This window comes from Amblyomma mixtum, chromosome 6 (assembly GCF_055824585.1).
Source record: "Amblyomma mixtum isolate Tamu chromosome 6, ASM5582458v1, whole genome shotgun sequence".
NCBI lineage: Eukaryota > Metazoa > Arthropoda > Arachnida > Ixodida > Ixodidae > Amblyomma > Amblyomma mixtum.
In genome coordinates this window covers 156,680,929-156,696,346 of record NC_143017.1, presented here as the reverse complement: position 1 = coordinate 156,696,346, position 15,418 = coordinate 156,680,929, and the positions used below count along the sequence as shown (strand labels likewise).

Genomic DNA, 15,418 nt, shown 5'->3' with positions numbered 1-15,418 from the left:
AGGAGAGAGAGAGAGAGAGAGAACGCTTCACTGAAGGGCCCGGGGTGAAGGGCGGGAGGAAGCCACGCGACTACGGTTGCGCAAAAAAGGGTCCCACGAGTAAGACGACGACCACCAGCGAGCTGGCTTGATAGCTGTATCTCTATCAACGGTAATGCGAAATTACCCCGAAAGAAAGTCGTTTCTTTGTTGCGATCCGTTTTTCACGGCCTCCCGGAGTTTGGGGTTCTCGGGCGGGGCTCGTGCGGGCTGCCCGACGTGGTTGAGAAAGTGCGAGATGTAAAAGACGACGGCAGTTGCACAACGCCACCGTTAGCCGCTGAAAATGAAGAGGCGGCTGACAATTTGGGGCGCGAAATATTTAACCAAGCTTGAAGCAGAAAGCATGCTCATGAGGAGCATGAGGAGAGCAAATGCTCCGCCAAAGATACGACGCAAAAAAAAAAAAGGTACAAATTCATAGCGTTGGCTTTCGATTGCTCGAAAAGATAAGCAGATGGATCATTACAAAGATAAAGTGCCTGGTTGTTCACTTCGCTGCGTCCGAACAAACGAAGATACAAGCGTTCCTGATGCGAACGGAGGGTTGTCGCTGCTAATCAGCTTGAGAAGTCGGCCAGTTCCACAGCATATTACCTAACTCCGAGCAAACTGCCGCTATTCGTTAAGGCTTCTAGATGATAGAAGGGAGCATCCCTTACAACAACATTACGGAATCCTCTTAATCAGCAGTCGGCCGTGTACCAGGCCGTGGCTATAGTTGGGGACTCGTTCTTACCCTCTGAATACGCCTAGATGGGAGCAAAATTGGAGTTAGCTTCCCTTTTTACTCCTTTGTGTTTAGAGAGTGCTCTAAACTCTCAATCGCTGTAGAGGGGTCCAGAGGAGTGGTTGTTGGTCTTTCGTAAGCCGCAAAGCAGGAATGACGTCAGCGAACAGTGCCGAATGGCAGCGAAACGACGCCGCCACAGAGGAACAATACCAGACCACCGGCGTTTGCTCGGCAGCGGCGACGGGCACCTTATCGGCGCCGCCACCGTCAGCAGCTCGCGTGCGGCCGACTCCTTAGGTAGCACCTTTATCGGAGACGCACGACAATGGAAAAGTCCCCTCGGAGCTCGTCGCAAGTTTGACGCGTTTGACTCTTGGCCTAGTTTTTATCGCCGCTCGTAAAGTGCACTGAGGGAGAGAAGAGCGGAAACGGGCAATTTCAGAGCTGCACGAGTTACTGCAGCGTTTCGAAACTGATCACGCCCTCAACAATGCGTTGTACGCACGCGGCGAGATACGGGGAGGGGGGACTGGGTTCAACGTCATTAGTAGAGTGCGTCATTGGCACTGCATCTTGAGCTTTCGGAATGCGCCGAGGCGACTGCGGATCGCTCTCGCAGCTACATAGCGTAGTCCCGTTGATCTGAAGTGCGCTACATTAAAAAAAAAAGTTAATGGAATGCAACGAGCTTTTTTTTTTTTTCTCGCAACCGCCGCCCGTCACGTGGCACGGTGTAAAGGACGTCATGCGGCGAGCATGTCCCCTATGCTCCGACCTGTACCAGATACTGCTGTTCTCATAGAAGGCCGAGTTTTATAAATATTTGCCTCTTCTTGCGTACCGCAGGACAGCCGCAAACAAATGGTCATGACCCTGGTCCTTCCGGAGGTTCCACAAGACAGCCACTCGGTACTGCGATCTACCGAAGACGTAACGGATCCTCACCAAGGTTGAGTTGTGTGTGCTGAAGTGGCCCCTCTTGCGCGATTGTGGGCAGTCGGACTATGTCAAGCGACACCATTAATGTTCGCCGCGCCTTTGGCAATGGGCACACATGCCCTCGATAAGACGGACACGATAAGGAACACTTCGGTACAGCTCACTTCGGGCGACACCGTGACTTTGGAGAGAAGCCGAACATTTGTACTGGACGGAGCCGCATAGAAAACAGCCGCATAGAACACAGCTGAGCCTTCGCGAGAGGATGTAGTGATTGTTGCATGAGAGTCGAAGCAGCCACTGTCTACTCGGTGAAGATATCGGTCTTATGAAGGTCTATTCTCGTACGAACACGGCTCCAGATAGCATTGCAAGCCTGGAATCGTAGGCCGACCAAAATCGTTGAAAAGTAAGTATTTTCCGTCGAGGAGCGTAATGCTAGACAACACGTGAGTGTATTGCACAAACGACGACGTAGCGGGGAAAAAAAGCAAACAGAAAGAAACGAGCAAACCGAAAAACGAAAGAAAAGGTTGATTCAACGAGCGCTGCGTCTCGCCCTCTGCGCGCGAAAGCAAAACCCGCCTAGCTAAGCGGGTTAGAAAATATGCGCCCTTTGCGCAACGCTCGGAAACTTCCTAGGCGTGCGTTTTTTTTCCCGGAATTCGGCTCTCGCGGTTCTGAGCGCAACCTTACGGTAACGGAGTTTCCAGCGAAGGAACCCACGGGTGCCTGTATGAGGCTGCACGATCCGAGCGAATGACAGTACACGACCTCGCCGCAACGACGCTTAAAGATACGAACAAAAAGCGCTGCAACGCGATACCGCAGCTGGCGGGATACAATATGCACACGCGAGGCGTACTGCAGAGGACGATGAGCCGGCGTATAGCTGCGATTCTGTTGAATCAACAGACCACGTGCGTGACGTCAGTATGATGAACAAAGATTAACTTGCGATCTGGCTTCCCAGTACTGTAAACGGCTGCGTGCCTCGCGAGAATTATTAAAAGGGAAAAAGAAAATCGCCTTCCTCGTATGTCTTATTTTTCCGCCTGCACTGACCTTACCGACAGTCCGAGCGCAGAAATTATTACGAGAACACAGCCACGCCGTCATGAATTACTATAGAAACTCCTCTTTCGAAACAACGAATACGATTACACTTTTCAATGACAGACGTGACCGGCCTTCCAGTTCTAAATGTCAGGCAGGACGAAGGTGACTTTTGTGAAGGTCATGTACGGCCCTCCTTCGGACTACGCCCACCTTCCAAAGCACTACTCTTAACAAGGCTATCTCAAGCGCACTGAATAGGAATGGTCGTGGCATGTATCCCTTCCCTTGCGCGCTCTATAACGGGCACACGGAGCACTGAACAAGGCCGCCAGCCGAACGTCATTCCCACCACGCTGTATAGGTAGTGAGTAGGGGCTTCCTGCGCTGTTTGTTCCCAGCTGGCTGAAACACACCTGCTTATCGTCCCCGAAAGGATCCCCACAGTGAAACACGTACGGATGGAAAAGAGCTGCTATTGCTCATGTCGAGCCGGAGCCTGTCATACCGGAGCCTGTTCCAACAGAGAGAGACCACGTCACGGAAACTCACTGAACTGGGCACTGGGCAGTTTGCGGCGGTCACGCTACACAGTGTACTTAGAGGGGCTAGTGCTCAGGGGCACTCGTGCATTACGAGCCTCACCTAAACGAACAGGAAAGGATGTATACAACATAGAGCGGTGCCAGTACCAGACAAAAAGCTTCAATCGTCATGACACCAGCTAAGCTCATGGTCCACCAGACAAGCAAAATTTGTAGGAAACAGGCTACATGCAAACCTAGAAGCTTAAGTCGTTAGCTAGCATGCTTCCCGAGTCACGCATTAGGCAGGATGTTCAATCTCACTTTTTCCCTCATCGCACCTTATGCAACCAAACTGAGGCGACAAGATGTGGCGCCCGTTGATCGGACGGCCTTTTGAAAATTAATGACAAGTCGTCGATATAGTGAATAAACATGCGGGGCCTCCCACTCCTGCTTGGACACTACGAAGCCCAGATGAAATCCCACGAAAACGCGAACAAGGCTCAAGAGGCTCTGCTTCTTTCGCGCTTGCTACGCTATCCTTTAGAACCCGCATAGAGAACACGTGGTTCCCAACATCACGGGAGAACAACGCCGACTCGGCCGTCACAGATCTAGCGGGGTTTCAGAGACTCCGTCGAGACAGGCTGGCTGGACACTCACCACCATGATGGACTCTCTCGGTGCGCTGCCGCTGGCCGACACAGAACAGAGAGAGGGGTGTGGGAAGACCGGTGCGCGCTCGGGGCTCGCTTGGCTGCGAAGCGACGAAGGGAGGCGCCTGGACGTTACTTATCCGGCGCCGCTCGCGCTTCTGACGGTCGGCTCGCGGCGTGCGGCACAGGTCGCTACGGACGCACCGCGGGCGGCCGCCGAACCGCAGCGCTACCTCAGTGCGCGGCGCAGACGCAGCAAGAGTACCGCTACGCGGTTCGTACAATCAACGCACCGCGCGCGCTCGCCACACGCCGGCTGCGCAAGACGTCACACACAGACACACACGAGCGTACGACTACTCGCCGCGCCGCGGGAGACTTGTCACAGCCCCGTCCCTGCCGAAAGCAGCGCGCACAAACGAAGGGCGCGCGCTTACAAACGCACGCACAAACGCGAATGAACGAACGCCCTCGGGCCGAGTCGCTACCCCCCCCCCCCCCCTTCCCCCCATGCATCCTCGCTGCGGGGCGGATGAATTTTTCCTATACAGCCAAGCAGAGCTGCTGCCGAGAGTGTGGGTGGGAGGGTGGGGGGTATTGGCCAAGCCCTGTTTGCACCCCCCTCCCGTCTGTCGAAGTCTCGTTTCTTGTCTCGCGTTTATTTTTTGTTCATGTTCTGTTTCGTCCTTGTACACCTCTCCCTTTCTCGGCGTGAGTACCATCATCATCATCTGCAACCTTCTCCGCCACAACCTAGCAACTTTCACCGGATCCGTCGACGAATGCAACGCGGGGCCACGCGGCTGCACGGAGAACGAAACAACGTCGTCCACGAAGCCCTCCTTCGGCGACGGCGCGCCGGACGCCGGGTCAGGCGAGATAGCGCCGCTCGCTGTTCCGGCCCGACCCACTCCTACTACACCTCCTCCTTCCCCGGCACACGTCCGTTATCGAAAGCCGCAGCCGCGGGCCGCCGGCGGCGGCGGCGAAGAGGTTCGAGGTCGGGAGAGCCGCCGAGACGGCCACTCAACAGTGTTACGAGGAAGAGAAGACCACCAAGAAACTCCGGCCACAACAAGGTCAAGCCACGCGGAGGTGACCACCACCAGAAGGTAAGCGAAACTCGACCGATTATTATTGAGCGATAGTGGTGCTTCTCATCCCAGCGGTCCCGTCTCCGTGTCGAAGAAAAGTTCAGGACTACTAGCACGACATCCATCGTACAGGCGCTGAGCTATTTTTCTAGGACGAGCTGTAAGGCGGAGAAGCGCCAGGGAAGGTCAGGAACAGCTATACTTTCGATGCGGCCGACTGAAGAATGCTTCCGCAAATGTTTAAAAAAATGAGAAAAAGCACGTTAAAAACGGAGAACGGATTAATGCAAGCAAACTGTCGACATTATAGTCAATTGTGGCCTTACAAGACACCTCGGCCTGAGGATCACACCTTGCTCTGTTAGGTGAAGAAGCGATCGACTGTTCACACTGAAGTGAAGCGCACAGTGTGGAAAGCCTAACGGACAATCGATCGTCCCAAACAAATCGAAAATCAACTGACGCGACCGCACCTTCCACAGAGTCTTAAAATAACAAAAAATGACCGGAGGGGGGGGGGGGGGGGGGATAGGCGCTGAATAGATTAACAAGGCGAAAGGACTAAATAAAGGTGCCCTACCTACGACTTAATTACCCATAGCAGAACGTTTAATCTTGAGCTCAAAAGAGGAGCCTAGCAGGTGCCAAGTATGCCCAAGGTCGACACTGAAAGGTCGCTGGGAGGTCAGTGGCCGCCGACTATTATATCATACGCACTTTGTCGGTCTTCCGCCGCTCGACCTGCTAGCCAAGCGCGGACTACACAGGCTGTGAAAATTTATTTACAATGTCCATCGAAGTGAAGTTAGCTGATTTGGCAATTTCGCGTGGAACACACGTGGAGGTTTAATAGCAGCGACGCGGGCACTATGCATCACAGGCTAATAGAAATTAACGTGCTCGGCAGAGCGTACCGATGAAAAAAAAAAAAAAAAGGGAGGGGGAGGGGGGGGGGCTAAACCCAAGGCAAAAGAACTATCCAAATCACTGACCACTGCAGCCAATCACAATGTTTGAAAAAAAAAAAAAACATACCCGACACCGAGCACTGCTGGCAGCGGGACCAGGCGGAGTTCATCCACACGCTCTCCCCCGCAAAACCTTTCACGCAACCACGGTGCGCGTCTAGTCTGGCAGACCGACAGGAGGCATCACGTTTGCTTTGGTTAAGCAATGCGCGGGCATGCAGACAGCACACAAGCAGACAAGAGAGGCCAGCAGACGCAAGACACGCGGGTCACTTGAGAGCACGCGCTTGGGCCACTCTCGAGAAAAAAGGTAGACGAGAGGAGCCGGCCAACACCACGGGTTATTCATTGCCCCGAATTGCTTGCTTTTGCCGACTCTCGCACCTTCCTCCTCCGACCGAGCGAAGCAGTCTCGAGGCGCAGCAAGGGCGAAATCGGCTGCGTGCGAAAACAAAAACAAGTTGCGAGCAACGGCAGAATGTTCCTCCCGCAGACGAAAGGAGAGGGGGAAAAAAGGAGGCGCTTACGTCACTGCACGCTCTGGGCCCAAAAGGACGCGCACACAGACTCACACGCAGGCTGGGTTTTCCCAACCCACATGTTCTATACGCACGCACACACAACGCTCTCTCCGGCCAGACTGGCAGTCAGTCAGCTTTGGAGCTGGTGAGGAGGCGCCAAGCACAGAACTGGAGGGTGGCGGATGAGGGTGAGAGGGGAAGAGGGGGCAAGGGGTCCCCCCGGAGCGCGCGACCCGCAAGGACAAGCCAAAGCGTTCTAAAATTAGGCCCAGACGGGTGCTACGAAAGAAACTCGGCTCCGTTATTTCGAGCGCCCGAGAGCGCCAGCCCCCCAACCCCCTCGCACCGCCGCGAGCTTGAACGCGAGCGCGCTCGGCTCCAGGTTGAACCGCCAGCTGCTGTACCGCTAAAGGGCACCACGCTGTTTGGTGGGGTGTATGTACAGCCTGCAAAGTGGCCAGCGGGGTCCCCAGCGCACATAGACCCGGTCCACCACGCTTTCCGACCAATGCGTATACATTTCTTTGACACTGCTTCGCGACATTTCGACAGTGTGGCGTGTGCTCAGTCGAACACTGCAGTATGCAGCTATGACCGCGTCTTTTCCCGTGACGCTGCGGGAAGAGCTTGTACACCATACGTGCTGGCGTCTATCGCATTTCGAACGAAGCAGCTTCTGTGAGAAGGTGCTAACGATACCGCAAAGATCTGCTCAACCCTGGAAGTTTTTGCGGATATCGAACGGAACGTCTTAAATCGAAATCTGAACGAACGTTTTGTCTTCGACCTATTAGGCAAAGGGTAGCAAGTGTCTGCCCAAACGCGACGACATAAGTGCGACAACGACCCCGCAGTTTCCTCGAGCAGGCGGCGTGATGCCGTTTATACGGAACTCTCCCCGAGACTTACAGCTAACAAGGTCAGAACAGACCGCACCGCTTACGCCGAAAAAAAGTCCGGTTCGGTCTGTCGACGCGTCCTGCACACTTGATAATCAAGCGTGCGCAATCATCTCAGCAAGCGAAAACCATCCGTATATATATATATATCATTACAAATCAGCTTGACTTCAGGGCGCCTCGCACGCAATGCCAACGACGGAGGAGCCGGATCTCCTGCGGACAAGACGAGAGACGCGAGGGAGTTAACACTGCTCAGACACCGACCAAGCGGGGCCGTAAACAGAAGGGGGGCAGAAGACGACGCAGCAACGCAAGAAGAAAACCGATGGCAGCTTTTAATTTCACCGACGCGCAAACAGAGCCAAGTGCAAGCGCAGAACAGAGTGGGCGTCGGGGGAAAGAGCGGGCAGAGCATGATGGACGGCTCGCCCGCACGCTATACACAGCGGAACTGTGAAACGGGTTCTTGTTTTTTCGTTCCCATCAAGCGCTGTTGATTATCCGTGGAGATCTACGCACGCGTTCGCGTGTGCCGACCACGAGAAACGGATCTGAGCTTTCGAACGAAGCGGACAACACGAACATGCAGTCGAGATCTACGCCGAAAGCCTTTCTCGCTTTGCATACGTTTTTGCAAGCGGTCGCAGTTTAGACGACCGATCTTAACGACATGGTTAGCATAACTACGCGCTGAACTCTCGAGAAGGCGCAGAATGGGGATCTAACGTAGAACCAGATTGTTTAAGTCACCGATACAAGCGTTTTAGTACAAAGTGAAGTTGGATACGATAATCACATTTTGTATCACTTGTGTGACCACGTGTACACCTAACGTTGCACTTGATCTATTTCACGCTGTGCAGTTGAGTCATATCGCCGTTATCTACACTAGCTCGCTGCAACTGTACACAGTTGTTTTCAATCGTTATCTAATAGCCATTCTGCGTAACTACGTAGACATTCGCATACTGACTGTCAAGCACGCCTATAAGGAACACGTCGAAGCCTAGTCAGCTTCCACGCTATTACAATACGGCAAAACCACCCGGTCCTGAAATGAGGTCAGGTTAAATGGACCCTGGGGAAACTGCGTCGAACGCACCCGCCTACCAAGTCATCACTACAGTGAGTCTCTAATAAACGCTATTTGATACTGCAGACGCGAAGCCGCGATGTATTATAGTAAGAAAGGTGTGTGTCACGCCGAAATAAAGTACCCTGGTATCCCAAGCCCCAGAATAGTATAAAACAAGTTTCCCGACTGCAATCGGCTCAGACGGCGAAAAGACGAAAAGACGAAAAGCGCACACAGTCTCGACGCTCGGCAGTTCTAATTGATTGTGCACGCACTGAGAATAGAAAGTTCAGTCATCTGAGAACATTTTTCTCGCTGCCTTTATATTCCCTGTCAACGAGCAGTCGCGATATCAACGCTAAGTATAGACCCTCCTTTCGGCGCCTCGTTGAATATTAACCATTTAATCGCCGAAAGCGCGACCTTGTACGAGAGAAAAGTACAGCAGATGTATACAGCGAGTTTAAAAAGGAAGACACGCCCAGAACAAGACGATAGTCCGAGACACCTGGAAGTGAACCTCGAGCAGTGTAGTAATAACGTCCGCAAAACCGGTTCCAAGGACAGCTATACAAGCTGTCCAATTTTCCCCAACCCTCGCTAAGGTTTCCGGATGACTGTCGCGGCAGGGCTTCATCGAGTGGTTCTCATCGCGTGCACATTGCATGGAACAAAAGCAGACGGGGGAGGAGGAAATACGATGGAGAGGAGGTGGCGCTGCCCTGAAGGAGACGACGGGGAAACTTGAAACCGGCGGCAGATCGATATGAGTACGCGAATTGCGCGCAGAATGTTTAATTAGCATTGGGGCCCTCCGCTCTACCTAAAGCTGCTGCAAACGGGTTCGAGAACGCACGTAACGCACGTCCACTGATTAATGCAGATATCTTTACGCGTGAAAGAAGCGCTGCAGGCTGTGAGGTGCGCCGTATAATGCAGGGATCCGGATTGATTTCCCACCACCCGGAATAAAAACGTCAGTTACACAAGGGCGCTTTTAGAATTTTCAGAATGCCGCGGTCGAACTTTCGGCAGCTGCCCAGTAAGTTGAGTCGCTCGCGAGTCGGGACTCTTTCAGGACAGCTGTGCGCCGCCGAAGCGCGCAGAAAGTTTCCTGGATTTTTTTTTTTTTTTAGCTGCTGAGCGGAATCAGCTGCTGGGATAGGTAAGGCAGATAACAGAGTACGTCACGCTTTACAACTACGCCGGTTTACCAAGCAGTTCCGTAGAAATGGCCTCATGTACCTTACTTTCCACGAAGAGGCCTTACAACGGTAATCCATAAGGTTCAGTTGCTTCAGTTCTCATTAAGGAAACGTGCACTATGTGCATGCAGTTTACGAATCGGTTCCCTGAATCTGGCGAGTAGGAATATTTTAATGGGAGTGTAGATAACAATCGGTGTACCATCTGCCGCCTCGTAACTCGCCTTTTTTTTTTTTTTTGCCATTAAAGCACCACGGACCTGCCACTAAAATCTGGCATACATATATCAGTCTTCGTAGGCAACTGCAGAATCTGTCCCAAAGCTCCATGTACTACGGGTTAACGGGGATTAATTTAACTGGATTAATTTCGACGAAATGGGGCCGTTCGGTGTGCTCCACAACATCGGCACTTCAAGCGTTTTCTTTTTATATCATACTTTGCCGTCTATCGAAATTCGGTCGGGGTGCAGAGACCTTCACACAAAGCAGAGGGACCGCACATTAGTCACATCAGCCACTGCGGAGCCATTTTTCGAGAGTGCCACAAGGAGCGTCACTAAATTCGGCGCCTCGGTTCTAATCGGGAAGACGTACTACGAGACATGCGACTATACCGGCGAAGAAAACGGACGGCGACGACTAAGCGCGACAAAAATTCACGGCCTAAACACAGGGACGACAGTACCTTTTGCTGGGCTAGTTGGTGTGATATTGTGTTCAGGAAAGTAAAAACAGCGCTAAATTCTACACAAAACACACAGAAAGACGGAGTCAGCGCCCGTCCTGTCCGTCTTTCTGTGTGTTTTGTGTAGAATTTAGCGCTGTTTTTACTTTCCTCACAGGGACGACAGCTCGCGTACAGTCGAAGCGTATACGTTCAGGGACGGCCGTAAGCCGGGACATCATATAATGAAGAGGCAAACGCACGCGGTCACTGTCTGCCGCACACAGTTCGCTGGCAGACGTGGAATACACTCCACGCGTGTGGATCAATCAAGCGCAGGGACCCGGGTCGGCCACGTAGACATCACCTCACGCGGCGTTTACGAGCAATGCCTAGGGAATGCTCCGCACAGGTGTCGTCCCAGCTGCTCCGTCAGAAGAGCCGGGCGTCGACCGGATACGTTATCGAAGCAGCAAGGGAATAATATAACAGCGTTAGACAGCCCGTGAAACCGCACGTTCAGTGCCCTTGATTTCTTTCTTTCTAGCGAAAATAAGAGGAATTCACCCATAGCAAAAGCGGTCTGAGAGCGCCTATACACGTTTTCCCCTGCGCAGGGGTAAAAAAATAAGGGGCGGAGGCTTACACGCGCCGGAAATTCACGCCGACTATTTTCCAGCAATACATGCGCACTGCGTAAAATCGTCTCACATTCTAAAACACGCTATACATTAAGGAGTATAGACACCTAATTTTGGTGGCACGCTTTCTTCTTTATAATTGCGCAGAAGACACTACTACGCATAAATCACCATGTGGTATTCGCGTACGACCACAAAATAACTTACAATCGAATTTCTTTCTCGGGCTGTTTCGGTTTCGGTTTTCACAGGCGAACGATGGCTGTGGCGTCATAGAGGTTATAGGTCCCGTGATGCGTGGAAAAATTGCGATATAATCCGTGCTGCTACACACGTTCTCATTCCGGTTCTTGAGGAAGGCTGGCATCAGCACTGTAGTAAATTAAAACGATAAAGCAGCGAATATATCGCAATATTTCCGCGCCTCACGTGACCTATAACCTCTGCGACGTCCCATCCATCGTTCGGCTGTTGAAACCGCAACCGAAACAGCCCGAGAAAGAAATTCGATTATAAATTGCTTAGCGGTCGTAGGCGAATACCACATGGTGGTTCATGCATAGTACTGTCTTCTGCACCATTATAGAGAAGAAAATATGCCACCAATATTAGGTGTCTACACTCCTTCAAGAAAATGAGGAAACTCAACAAAAGGCGCCCACATTATCAATTGCGCGGCAAGTTTAGGCAAGGATGGCCGTCACAGAACTGGCTGAAGGTAGAGTGCGACATGAAAGCGCATTTATTCGAAGATAAAAGCGCACGATCACGACGAGATACCGGACAGCTCGGAAGATGCGAGCGTGAAGAACGCGAGGGAAGCCGGCAGCTAAGTACCTACCGGGTATTCAAGGCCAAGGGAACAAGGCAGAAAAAAACGCGTTAATGCATTTTCAGCAGCGAGGTTCTGAAGACACGCGATCCGCGGCTCATTGTGATGCTAAAGCGACCGAGCATTCGTAAAGCCTCATTTCAATTGAAGAAGAGAGACGGCACGCTTCCGCGAAAAGCGATCACTCCTTTCGAACTAGCACGTACGGAGGACATCGCATCTGCATGGCAATAAAATAAGGAGAAGGAATTAAGCACACAATAAAAGGATTGCGTAATCGACATAGGAGTGCGCGACACCAACGAAGGCGAACACGCGCACCAAACAGAAAAGCCAATCTGTGAGGCAGTTCGAGGCAAATGCGGCACGGTTAAGTGGACAACGCTCGCGACGGGCTCATGCTATAAGCTTAGAAAGATACTGAGAACTAACTCAAAATGATCTGCACTAATAGATTAGCGAGTTATGACAAAAACGCTACTTGCAACAAATTTTACAAGCTAGAAAAGTTCAAAAAGTTGAATACAGGTGTCGCCACCATCGACCGCATTCGCAAGGTAACTGTACTGACGTCACAGCATTTTTTTTTCTTTCCGCGAATCCCAGAGGCTAGTCTACAGCGCCTTTAATACAGAGATCGCGCAGCCCTTCTTTCGATCTTGGTGTCACGAATCGAGCGGGGGGAAGAAGTGTTTCCTATTTCTAAACCCTATTTTCCCGTCAAGAAATGACTGCTGCCAAACGCATATCAACATGAGTATAAAGAGCCACAGAACTGGCTTTTACTAAGATTGGTTTTGTTGGTTTTGTGGGGTTTAACGTCCCAAAGCGACTAAGGCTATGAGAGACGCCGTAGTGAAGGGCTCCGGAAATTTCGACCACCTGGGGTTCTTTAACGTGCACTGACATCGCACAGTACACGGGCCTGAAGAATTTCTCCTCCAAAGAAATTCTAGCCGCCGCGGCCGGGATCGAACCCGCGTCTTTTGGGTCAGCAGCCGAGCACCATAGCCACTTAGCCACCGCGGCGGCTCTTTTACTAAGAAAAAAAATGATACCGTGATCGTGAGTGTCCCTTTAAGGAAATATATAGGCGTCGCTACCGACAGCAACGGCTGCGCACGATGTATTTACAAGCGCCGTTTACTCGGGTACAACAAAATGCAGAACGCACACTTTACCCGAAATTTTCATCAGCCCGTTAGGAGAGTGCTACCCCCCACAACTTCCCCGCCAAGCTGAACACGAGAACAGCGAATGCGTGCATCCTTGCAATGCAAAGGATGGTCCAACATACGCAAGATGTGCTTGGGGTGCTGCCTACGAATGCGCTGCCCGATAACATCCCGGAATCTGTGCCCGCACGTCTGATAGGCAGAACGTAACAGCAATTACTCTAGCGGGAGAAATGCGGGACCAAGATATGAGCAGATCGCCTGTCTCTGAAGTTCGCTACTGCCAAAAGCCAATGTTTAAAAATAAAAAAAAAAATGCACAGAACCCACTGCCAATGAAAGACATACAGGCATTAGTTTTGCTTTTCTTTCACGCAACTATCAGCTATTTGTCGTAACCTTTATTCTCTTTTGTTCATTTCAATTTTGTTTTCGTGCGAAAGGTCTGCAAAAATACTCGGTTGTGACAAGGCCCGAAATATGGTCGTTTACCAGTAGCAATTGAAAGTCTTTAAATAGTTCGACATTAAATATTATAGTTGCGATGTTTTACACAACTATCAAGCAGCACGGAAAAACATTTGAAAGAAGGGTAGAAAGGATTGAAAGGATTGAAAGCAAAGGGAAAAAAAAATGTTTCATATGTTCCCATTTTGGAACAGTGGCAAGTAAATGGTTCAGAACGCGGAAATAAGGTGTGAGTAGGACACGCAAAGGCCAGCATAAGTGAGGGAAAGTTTGTTTACTGGGGTTTAACGTCCCAAAGCGATAAGTGAGGGAAAGAGCTGACGCAAAGTGACGAACCGTTCAGAACAGACAGAAAAAAGAAAGAAAAGCAAACAAACAACAACAGCAATTCGAAAACCTACGACGACCGTAAACAACACAGCAACCAAGGAAACAGTGATTCAGAAAGAGAAACGAACAAGCCAGCTTGAGAGAGAGAGAAAAAAAGTTACAGCCATCCAACCTTGACGAGCGTAGCCACGCAAACAGGCGGAGGCTGGCCTAACTAAGCGCGCTTCTTCGAAACGACGTCTAGAGGTAGGGGCACTTTTTTTTTTTTTCTTTTCAAAGCAGGAAAGGTTGCCGACGAGCCATTCGCTTTCGCCACAATATGCGTCGCAACCGGTCAGCGTAAACTAGACGTCGACGTCGTCGGTTCATGTAGGAAGACGGGCTTCTGCGCGATCACTTGTTCGACGCCTAGCAACGTGGCTGGCGTTTCTTTCGAGGGCAAAACTTGCTGTAAAGTGAAGCGCCTCAACGTTCAGGTTTGTCGTTAAGGGTGACGACAACTACGCCCCCATTTTGTTTCACAGATAACGTTATTAGTGTAGCACAAGGTCGCCCGCAAGGTCGTCATTCTATGGAGCAATATGGCGGCTCCCAAGGAGCATTAGGACTATAATCTTAATTCAGGTAGAATTTAGAAAGCTTCATGGCCATACGAGGAGCCTATACGCGATCCTCGCGAAACAAAATGGCGTCTCCAGATCGAACAATAGTTGTCACTACCTTTCCAGGAAGTACAGTATGCATGCGCCTTCGCTGCAGAGCGGGCAGTGCAGAGCGTAGACAGGCGCCTCGCAGTGACCAACCCCTAATGGAGGTCGTGATGCTCGACGCGGTGGCGCTGCATAGCCAAGTGGGACACGACCGGGACACGGGACTTTGAAAAAGTAGAGAAAAAAAATATATAGCCGCAAGCGAGAGCGAGACGAGAGAAAATTACGGCTACCGCCGACTGCGGTCGTTAGCTGGAGGGACGCGTAGCGGTTGAAGCGAGGTCTCTTCGCACCCGCAGGGCAGAGCGCGCGCTGTTTTTTTCCGCTGAAAAGTAGGCAACAACATACAAGAAGCAGCGCTGCGATGCAGGACTTGTTTGAATGAGAGGAAGACCCTCCCAAACAACCACAACAAAAACAACCACACAAAAACGACAACAACCACAACTATAACAGCTACAACACAACAACGACACGGAGAAAACGTAACGTAGAGCCCATACAGGCAAATAACGTTCGGGAGAAGAATTTCGCCGCAACAGTGCAGTGACGGTGATGAGGATGACAGTTGTGCTGCACGCGAAAACAGCACGCGTAGTAAAACGCAGGAGCGGCCAAGATCTGGCGTCACCTCCTGGTAACTTCAGTTAGTCCGAAAGTATACAACGGCTGAATGGAGAAGGTATACTACTTCGACGAGAGCGCGCGGAATATATTACACTGAAGTCGGACCTTGAAGGGACGAACACGCACACGTTCAGAACAACGTGGAGCGCTACTCGCACTCGAATGACCGAGGGACCGCCTTCACATCCGTTCACAAAACAAAGATTTAAGCCCCTGCTGCTATAAAGACGCCTGTCCGGCCACCTTGGGCGGC

The 15,418-nt window shown here is 51.4% G+C and overlaps 1 protein-coding gene across 3 annotated transcripts in view; it reads right to left on the bottom strand.

Annotated features, from left to right (window-relative positions):
- The window catches only part of Atpalpha (sodium/potassium-transporting ATPase subunit alpha), a 116,948-nt gene that overhangs the window by 40,697 nt on the left and 60,833 nt on the right, over nt 1-15,418 (bottom strand). The window contains exon 1 of one of the 3 annotated variants that reach the window (XM_089549848.1): nt 3,958-4,267. The exons of the other annotated variants lie outside the window; for them this stretch is intronic. Within the exon in view, the coding sequence (XP_089405974.1) occupies nt 3,958-3,963 (6 nt within the window). The 5' untranslated portion in view covers nt 3,964-4,267. Of the gene's footprint in view, nt 1-3,957; nt 4,268-15,418 lie in introns of those variants that run through there. 3 annotated transcript variants of the gene reach the window in all.